Below are 10,066 nucleotides of genomic sequence, written 5' to 3'. Positions count from 1 at the left end.
TAAATATTTTCTTTCTCACTCCTTCAGTGTGGATAAATTAATCATTTGTAATACAGTTAGCTGACTTTGCTGCTACTTGTATTCGACTTTGCGTTTCCCTCCATATCCTGGTTGATTTTAATTGTTTATTTATATTTTGGATAGAAATGTTCCTATGATTCGGAGTCAGGCCTATACAGAAACAAAGTGTACTCAGAGAAGTATCGCTTCTTCCTCATTCCTTCTACCTCATTCCCATTCCCCATTTCTTGCTATTTCTTTCCCACCCTCCCCCATAGGATAACCAATTTCTTTATTTTCTGGTTCAACCTTTTCTGTATTTATTTTGCACCAATTCGCAGATACACACATGTTTTCTTATATTCCCTACTTACGCAAAGGATAGCATACTATTCATATTTCTTTCCATTTTGCCTTTGTCATTTAACAGCCTTCCTGAAATCACCCCACACCGTGTCATACAGATTTTCATCATTCTTTTTCTTACAGCTACACTGGACTCCATTGCATGGCTGTACTATACTTTATTCAACCACTCATCTATATGTGGGCTTTTAATGTGTTTCCAGCATTTTGCAGCTACAAACAATGCTTCAGTGAATAACCTTGGGCACAAATAACTTTGTACTGGTGAAATGTATCTTCGAAGTATATGTCCAGTAGTGAGATTATTGGGCTAAAAGTTAGGTGCATATGTAGTTTCTTTAGGCATTTCCAGATTTCTCTTTGGAAGGGTCGTATTGGTTTTCATTTCCACTAGCAATGTTATGAGAATGACCGTTTCCACACAGACTCACTAACAGAATGTGTTGCCTCACTTTTTAAACTTTCGCCTATGTGTTAGGTGAGAAACGGTATCACGCTGTTGGTTTAATGTACGTTTTTGTCTGTTGGTGAGTAAGTTTTGACACATCATGTTTGAGGACTTTCTATATTTTTTTGCATGAATTGTCTGTTCATGTCTTTTCCTCATTTTTCGATCCAGTTTTTGGTCATTTTGTCGTTCAATATTTAAGAATTCTATATATGTATTTGGAATATTATCCATTTGTCTGAGGTATATGCTGCAAATACTTTATCCCAGTTTGCCAGTTGTGTTTTGATTTATTTATGATGTATTTTTTGCAACACTTTCTTTCGTTTTTATGTGGTCTAACTGGTTATTCATTTCTTTCATTGCCTCTGGAATTTGAATCATAGTTAGATGCCTTTCCCTACACCAAGGTTAAAGAAGAGCTCTGCCAGATTTTTTTCAAGAACTTGTATCGTTTCATTTTTTATGTTCAGATCCCTAATACGTGTGCAGTCTATTTTTGTGTATGGTGTATTGTATCAGTCCACTTTTATTTTTCCTAATGCCTCAATTGCTCCAACACTATTTAGTCAATGACCATCTTTGCCCTCATGATTTTACATGCCACCTTTATCATATGCTAATTTCCATATGTATTTGTACTTGGGTTGTATTTTTTGGTTTTCTCGCCTATTATTCCACTGAGCTATCTGTAATTTAAGGAAGTTTTCTCTGCCATCACATGCGGAATCAAAATCCCAGGTCTTCTTTACAATGTGAGCAAACTTTTCCTGTAAAGAGCCATATAGCAAATATTTTAAGTTTGTGGACCATAGTGTCTCTGTCATAACTACTCAACTTTGTCATTGCAGCACAAAAACATCTATAGATAAGATATAAATGAATGAGCATGGCTGTGTTCCAGTAAAACTTTATTTACAAAACCAAGAACTGGACTGTATTTGACCCAATGGGCCACAGCTTACAGACTCCTGCTCTAGTGGATTCCTCAGATAGGGTTGAGGGGTGCAGAATCTCCTAAGTTCCTGTCTGTTGAAAACTGTTTTTCTATAAGCTGTGATATTTGAAGGGTCAGCCCTGCTGGATGTAAAATCTTTACTTCAGACTTTTTAAAAAAAATTTTATCATTACACAATGTAAACATTTTTTTTTTTTGTGGCCCTTTACCAATTCCTCCTTAACCTCTCCTCCCCCTCCCCCTTTCCCACCGCTGGTGTCCTCAGTTCTGTCCTCTCCTTTTGAGAGTTCAAGGAATTTTTGTGATTGTTGCATCATTCTTCTTTCCTTCCTTTTTTCAGCTGCCGCTTATCAGTGAGGACATGTGGTATTTCTCTTTCTGTAAGTCTGGCTTATTCCACTGAACATGATTTTCTCTAAGTTCATCTATGTTGCTGTGAATGGCACAATCTCACTCCTTTTTATGGCAGAGTTGTATTCCACTGTGTCTATATACCACATTTTCCTTACCCCGTCATCTGTCAGTAGACATTTAGTTTGCTTCTGACTCTTAGCTATTGTAAATAGAGCTGCGATAAACATGGGAGTGCAGGCATGCCTTCGCCATGATGATTTCCATTCCTTTGGGTGTACACCCAACAGTGGGATTGCAGGATCATATGGCAGCTCTATCTGTAGTTGTGTGAGGAACCTCCATACTGTTTTCCGTAAGGGCTGCACTAACTTATAGTCCCACCAACAGTGTAGGAGGGCCCTTCTTTCTCCACATCCTCTCCACTATTTGTTATTCTCTGTCTTTCTGATTCTGGCCAGTCTAACTGGTGTGAGGTGATATCTCAATGTGGTTTTGATTTGCATTTCCCTGCTGCTTACTGATGTTGAGCATTCGCTTTTTCATCCGTAGGTTGGCCATTTGTGTATCTTCCTTTGAGAAATGCCTATCCAGCTCCTTTGCCCATTTTTTAGTTGGATTTGTTTGTTTGTTTGTTTGTTTGTTTTTACTGTTGTTTGAGTTCCTTGTATATTCTAGATATTAATCCCTTGTGGGATTCATAGTTTGTGAATATTTTCTCCCATTCTGTCGGTTGTCTTTTCACTCTGTTAATTGTTTCTTTGGCTGTGCAGAAGCTTTTTAGTCCATTTCTATTTTTATATTTTTATAAATATTCTGATCCGAGGTAGGTCTCATATCCTCAAATGCTTGTTTGAATATGATTAATTCTGTTTGAACTGTTCACTTAGTTTCTTTCCGCTTTATGGTTGTTTGCTTTGTGAGAAGTTTTGTTTCCTCATCTTTTTTTAAGAATGTTTTTGTATGGAATTTCTTTCTTCCTTTGGTGTATTTGTATGATATTGGTTTGTTTTACAAAAATCCTACTTTAACGATGCCAATTTTTGTCGGGATAGCAAAGTCCAGGCCTTTAAGCCTTTTTCTTTGCTTGTTTTGGTGGCAGAGGGAGAAGTTTTGAGTGCTCTGATTCTGTGGTTCTCTCATGTCCTGCAAGAGCATTTTTCTTTTCCATTTTTGTTTTTTCCCCCTTTTGTTTCTTTTCCCCATCATTACTAAATGCCAAAGGATGCTTCACCCTTCCTCTTTGCCGTTTCTCTTCTTCTTCCATTTTTTTTTTTTTTTTTTTTTTTTTTTTGTGGTGGGCTGATATGGGGATCCAAACCCTTGACTTTGGTGTTATAACACTGTGAAGCTATTTTTAAGTCTTGTAAGTCTTCCCTACCTCTTTAAATGTCACATATTTTGAAGTCTCTTCTCTATAGACCCTGCTCTTATCTTCCAGGATATCTTTTTGGTATTTTCAGACTTATCATGGGCCTAGTCATTCTGGCCGTACTTTTAGATCAACTTTAAGCTTGCCATCTTTCTTCCTCAGTATCTCTTGCAGCTCTTCTTGGTCTGTCTTTGCTTGCCACTAAGCCCACTGATGAGCGTGTGACAGATCATGTGCTGGAATATCGTGCTTTTTCTCGTTTTACTCACAATTATTTTGAAGTTTTGTCATCTGTTTCTAAGTGATGATGAGTATGTGCTTTTGGACAGATTTACATTTGTTTTTTCTTGGTGATTTGCATCATTTTGGAAGGAAGTATTGAGAGGCAGGTAGATAGATGGTCAATGTTGTCTTCTGCTCACTTACCCCTGATTTCTACTGACATTTTATCTTATGCCAATATGTATATGTATGAAGGCACACACAAACGTAAACTCTTACACACACACTCGAGTCTATTCCTATTCTATGTCTACAGTGGAGGTCTCCTGAGGTGGCTGCCTGATTCACCATCTACAAGGGTACTTCAAAAAGTTCATGGAAAAACAGAATTAAAAGATAATACGGATCTTTTCATGAACTGTCTGAAATACCCAAGTATTTATTCAATAAATATTTTGTCCACTGCTAACCTTGGTGGCAGATAAGGGACTGTGAATGTCTTCTCAGGATTTGTAAATATTCTTCACTCTGAAGCAGGTTCATAAAGATGGACAAAAACGCCCCAGCCACACTACTAGACCTTGCTGTACGAAGTCTGCTGAGTAATGAACGTGTAGCTATCCATGCCCTTGAAGAGCTCCCAAGAGTCATGTTCGCTCCGTTTTTCACTGCCGCCTTCTTGGGTGGTCATAAGAAGGTACTGAGGGAAATGGTGAGGATTTGGCCCTATCCCTGTCTCCACGTCGGGACATTGAGAGTACGGGAGTCACAATATGACAATTTCGAAGCTATGATTGACGGTCTACAGATCCTTCCTGCCCAGAACTCTTCTTCTTGGTAAGACTATGTATAATAGAGACATAGTGAGTCAGCAGGAGGGTATGAGACGGGCGTAGGAGACGGCCTAACAGTCTTTCAAAGGTAGTTAATGGTGAATGCTGAGGATCTCTGTGAGGCTGTTGGTGGAACATTTGGGGTCACCTTAAGGACTCTAATGTCTTACAGAGTTGATTATGGAACAGAAGGGATTGAGGATACTATTAATAGATTTGCCTCCTGGGTATGATTACATGGAAAAAGGACATGGGCATTGAGACTGGGATCATCAGAAGAGAAGAAAAGATGGGGAAAAGAAAGAAAGGCGCTAAATTTTTATGGAAAAGGCTTTGTTGGTAAATGGTGTATGGACTGAAGACCAGGGATAAAGGGATTTTGTTTCAGCTTCCCATCATTGATCCTGCTGGGTTGTATTAAAATCAGCTACCTCTCAGATATTCTGTCTTCTCCTCTCCTTACAGGGCGCCAAAACTGAGGATTCTAGATTTAAGTCAGAATCCAGGCTGCAGGACCACATGCTCTGAGATCAGGACCACATTCCCTTTCTGTTTTCATTCATGTGTTCACTCTCAGCACTCTATTGTGAAAACAGAAGAAACCCCACAAAGAGTTAGGTGCCCCGGAACTGTAAATTCAGAGTCTGAGCCTCAGTCATCCAGGGAACCTGTGGAATTATTAGTGAACATTTCCCTAGATAGTACCTGGAGAACAGGGCGATTTCTTTCTTTACTTCGAAATAAAGTAGAGCAGAGCTTTGGGTCCTTGCACCTCTGCTGCAGAGTTTTGCAATTTGATGGAAGGCTTGCCCACGAACACATCCTGCAGCTTCTGGATATGGGATGCATTGGTCACCTGAAAGTGGATGACATTTATCTGAGTCAAGTCACCACCCTTTTGGCTCAGATGACCCACCTCCACAGCCTTAGTATGTCTCACATCCGTTTTACATCTTGTGTGAGGAGACGCTTTGGGACTTTTCTCACCCATCTTGGGCAGATGAACACCCTTCAGCAGATCCGTTTGTATTCCTGCCGCACGCATCCGCTTCAGGAACTGCTCAGGTGAGGAGCTGGGGAAAGACCTGGGTTCCCTGAACCACCCCGTTGTTAAGACAGGAGAGCAACCATTCTTGGATATTCCTAATCTCCTTGTAACCCATTCCTCCTTCCACCTCAATATGGGCACTGCTGGGTGTATGAAACTGGCCAGGCTAGAGAAGCTAGAAAATTATGATGTGATCATTCATTCTTTCAGTCAGTCAGTCGACCATGTGCAGACACCATGATAAGTCTGTAGATACATTGGTGAAAAAGACCCAGTCCTTCTCCCCTTGGAGTTTACAGCCTTTTAGGGAGGAAGGGGAGACGTTCAGATGGAGAAATGTTTTATGCTGTGGCACTGATGCACCTCATCATGGTCTGGCTAGAACAGTTAATACTGCCAGATCATTTTGCTCCTGTATTTTACCCAAGCGTTAGGCCCTGAGTAGAGTGCTTGTCATTTGGGTTTTGGTCAAAGGGAATCCTTAGTTGACTGCTTTCCCAGTTCCCTCCCCACCAAATAAGTAAACTAAATCCACCATTGATTTCATTGTAAGTACTAAGTGCATTAAATTTTTTTCCACTTAATCTTTCCCGCAACTCTACATAATAGTTGCTATTGTGCATGTTTTAAAGATTTAAGAAACTGTATCTGAGAGTGGAAAAGTAATTTTCTTAGAGTCTGATTCCAAAGCCCACATTGTTAACTGCTGTTGCAACATATGTGCAAATTAGTTTATTCTAGAGCCGTAGATACCTCTAACTCAGGACTCCTTGTCCTGGTCCAATCCTCATTGTGCAGAAATAACTTTCTTTTTTCTGTCTACAGATACCTGCCACCTCAGTTGGATGCATTGTATCTCTCTTTCTGTGGACTTTCTAACAGAGGCATCACTGTCCTGTCCCAGAGCCCTGCAGCCACCCATCTAAGATTGCTGAGTCTCAGCAATGTCGAGATATCCTGGGAACTTTCTGAGAACTTCCAGACTCTGCTGGTGAGTGTCTCAGGCACCCTGCAGTATCTAGAGATAGATGATTGCCTGATGACTGATTCTACTCTCACTGCTGTCATTCCGGCCCTGAGCCGCTGTTCCCACCTCCGTGTCTTTAGCTTTGCCTCCAACCCCATTACAATGAGTGTGCTCACCAGTCTTCTGCAGCACTTAACAAACCTGACGGAGCTGAAGCGTGTAATTTATCCTGTCCCTGTCCATTGCTATGAACAATTGCATAATCCTCGCAGTTTGAACCGACAGAAGCTTTCTGAAGTGCAGGCCCAATTGAAGGCGATGCTGCAGGTGGTAAAGCGGAATGACATGCGCTGGACCAGTTCTCCTGAGTGATTTTCATGGTACAAGGACTTGATTTAACACTGACGTGTGGCCATTAAAGCACGTAGTGTTCTCACCTGTAGCCCAAGCTTTAGAGACACATATGTAAAATTTTATAGTTCCAGGAACCTCGCGTTAGGAAGATTCCATGTGTAACTGACCTCTATAAAAATAAAGAACTCTAAAGAAAACAGAGGGCTTTGAGAGGTCCTATGGGTCTCTTACCCATTGTCCTCCAAATCCTCCTCCTTGCTCCTGACCACAGTGTTGGGCATGTGACATTGGCTGACCTAGTCATGGTATACCATTTCCCTGCCCAGACTAATTGGTTCACTTACGGGTACTTGACACAAGTCAAAAGAGTTGAAACCTTTTCTTGATGATATTTTGGAATAGCTGGTGGTTATTGAAGCCAATAATTTTACCCTCCAAGGTCCTTTAAACTTCTCATATTTATGACGGCCTTAGGCTGCTTATGAGAAACTATTTGCATCTAAAAGGAAAAAAACCAAACCAAAACAAACAAACCAAACCTATGTCCACTACCTACTGGTGTCTTTATCAGTCCGTTGCTACCTCCTTTCTTAGGTCTTAGAACCCTGTGGCTCAGTCGTTCCTTATATCACACCCATTCACCAAGGATCTCTTATTAGTTCAGTACTGTTCCAGGTGCTAAGAATAAAAAGGCAAATAAGACAAAGCCCCTACTTCCAGCCACTCAGAATACAGCTGTTCCTATGATTTGTCTGTTCCCCTACTCTTTCTTAGGGCGTTTGGGAAAGTTATTTAAACCCCCTGTACCCCAGGTTTTTTTTTTTTTTTTCACACACTCTGTTCAATCCACGCTGGCCTCTTTATGCTGTTGGATAGCTCCTCAACACTCAGGTCATGGCTTTAATGTTACCTCCTCGGAGAGGTTTTCTCTTACTTCCCTTTACTTATTGTACTTCCCTTACTTCCTTTGCTTCCCTTACTTTACCATGTTGTAGCTCTCTCTCAATGTACCATGTATGTTCCCTTCATGGTACCCATCGTTCCATATGCATTTGCTCCCTCTGCTCTTACAGCAATAATTTGTGCATATAGTTTACCCGTTGAAGTGAAAACACTGCACTTCAAAGACTTAGTAAGAGAATAGAATGTTAAAATAACTAATTAAATATCTGTTTGTATGATTACACATTAAAATGGTAAAACATTGCATTTCAACGACTTAGTAAGAAAAAGATGTAATATTAATTAATAACTTTTTCTAATCGTTTACATGCTGAAATGCCAACAGACTGAATGTAAATGAGTCAGTAACAAAAATGAATGAAAAGTTACTAATTAAAAATTAATGTACAGCGTTCCCTGTTGAAATGAAATCAGACCACAATTTAAAGACTTAGTAAGAAACAAGTTGCAAGGTAGTTAATGTGTTTATACTGTTTCCATGTTAAAATGATAACATACTGCTTTTCAGACTCAGTTAAAAAAATAATTAAAATTAAATAATTTTGTTCTTGTTGGTTACATGTTGGAATAACATACTGTATTACAAAGACTTAGAGAAAAGAATGTAAAAAATAATAATTAATAAAAATAGTTAATAATGTTTTTATTGCTTTCATTGTGTAATGACAACATACTGCATTTCCAACTTAGAAAGTAAAACATGTTAAAATAACCAAAACAGAATTTGTATGTGTTTTTTTCTTGGTGGAATAACAGATGTGGTTTTAGTTTGCATTTCCCTGATGACAAGTGATGTTGGGCATTTTTTCATGTATCTGTTGGCCATTTGTGGGTCTTCCTTTGAAAAATGCCTATTCAGCTCCTTTGCCCATTTTTTAATTGGGTTACTTGTTTTTCCGTTGCAAAGTTGTTTGAGTTCATTGTGTATTCTGGATATTTATTCCTTTGTCCAATGTTTATTTTGCAAATGTTTTCTCCCACTATGTTGGTTGTCTTTAACTCTGTTAATTGTTTCTTTTGCTGTGCAGAGCCTTTTTAGTTTGATATAATCCCACTTGTTTATTTTTCCTTTGGTAGCCCATGCTTTGAGGGTTGTATTCACGACGTCAGTGCCCAGTCCCACTTCCTGGAGTGCTTCTCCTAAGTTTTCTTTAAGTAGTCTTATTGTTTCAGGGTGTATATTTAATTCTTTAATCCATTTTGAGTTGATATTGGTATATGATGAGAGATATGGGTCTAGTTTCGTTCTCCTGCATATGGATATCCAGTTATCCCAGCACCATTTGCTGAAGAGGCAGTCTCTTCCCGAATGTATAGGCTTGGTGTCTTTGTCAAAGATCAGATGGCTGCAGGTGGGTGGGTTGATTTCCGGATTCTCTATTCTATTCCATTGATCACTCTGTCTGTTTTTATGCCAGTGCCATGCTGTTTTGGTTATTATAGCTTTGTATTATTGCTTGAAGTCAGGTAGTGTTATGACTCCAGCTTTATTTATATATTTCTTTCTTTCTTTCTTTCTTTCTTTCTTTCTTTCTTTCCTTCTTTCTTTCTTTCTTTCTTTCTTTCTTTCTTTCTTTCTTTCTTTCTTTCTTTCTTTCTTTCTTTCTTTCTTTCTTTCTTTCTTTCTTTCCCTCCCTCCTTCCTTCCTTCCTTCCTTCGTTCCTTCCTTCCTTCCTTCCTTCCTTCCTTCTTTCTTTCTTTTTGCTCAGAATTGCTTTGACTATGAATGGTCTTTTGTTATTCCATATAAATGTCTAGATAGCTTTTTCCTTTTCTGAGAAAAATGTAATTGGAATTTTCGTGGGGATTGCATTGAATTTGTATAGCACTTTGGGTAGTATGGACATTTTCACAATGTTAATTCTTCCAATCCAAGTGCATGGGATATCTTTCCATCTTCTTGTGTCCTCTTTAATTTCTCTCAACAGTGGTTTGTAATTCTCAGTATAGAGCTTTTTCACATCCTTGGTTAACTCTATTCCTAAGTATTTTATTTTGGGGGTGGCTATCGTAAATGGGCAAGCTTTCTTGATTTCTCTTTCTGCATGTTCACTACTGGAGAATAGAAATGCTACCGATTTTTCTGTGTTGATTTTGTATCCTGCAACTTTGCTGAAATCATTTATCAACTCCAAGAGTTTTTTTGTAGAGGCTTTAGGCTGTTTCATGTCATCTGCAAACAGG

General features: G+C 39.1%; 1 protein-coding gene across 1 annotated transcript; it reads left to right on the top strand.

Moving 5' to 3' along the window:
• The first annotated feature begins 4,264 nt into the window (after positions 1-4,264).
• Positions 4,265-6,937, top strand: LOC134368185 (melanoma antigen preferentially expressed in tumors-like). The gene is made up of 3 exons (XM_063084729.1): positions 4,265-4,554; positions 5,016-5,615; positions 6,424-6,937. The coding sequence occupies exons 1-3, from the start codon at positions 4,265-4,267 to the stop codon at positions 6,935-6,937; spliced, it is 1,404 nt and encodes a 467-aa protein (XP_062940799.1).
• Positions 6,938-10,066: the final 3,129 nt, after the last annotated feature.

The sequence above is a fragment of the Cynocephalus volans genome, chromosome X (assembly GCF_027409185.1).
Source record: "Cynocephalus volans isolate mCynVol1 chromosome X, mCynVol1.pri, whole genome shotgun sequence".
Lineage (NCBI taxonomy): Eukaryota > Metazoa > Chordata > Mammalia > Dermoptera > Cynocephalidae > Cynocephalus > Cynocephalus volans.
This window is presented reverse-complemented; position numbering and strand designations above follow the sequence as displayed.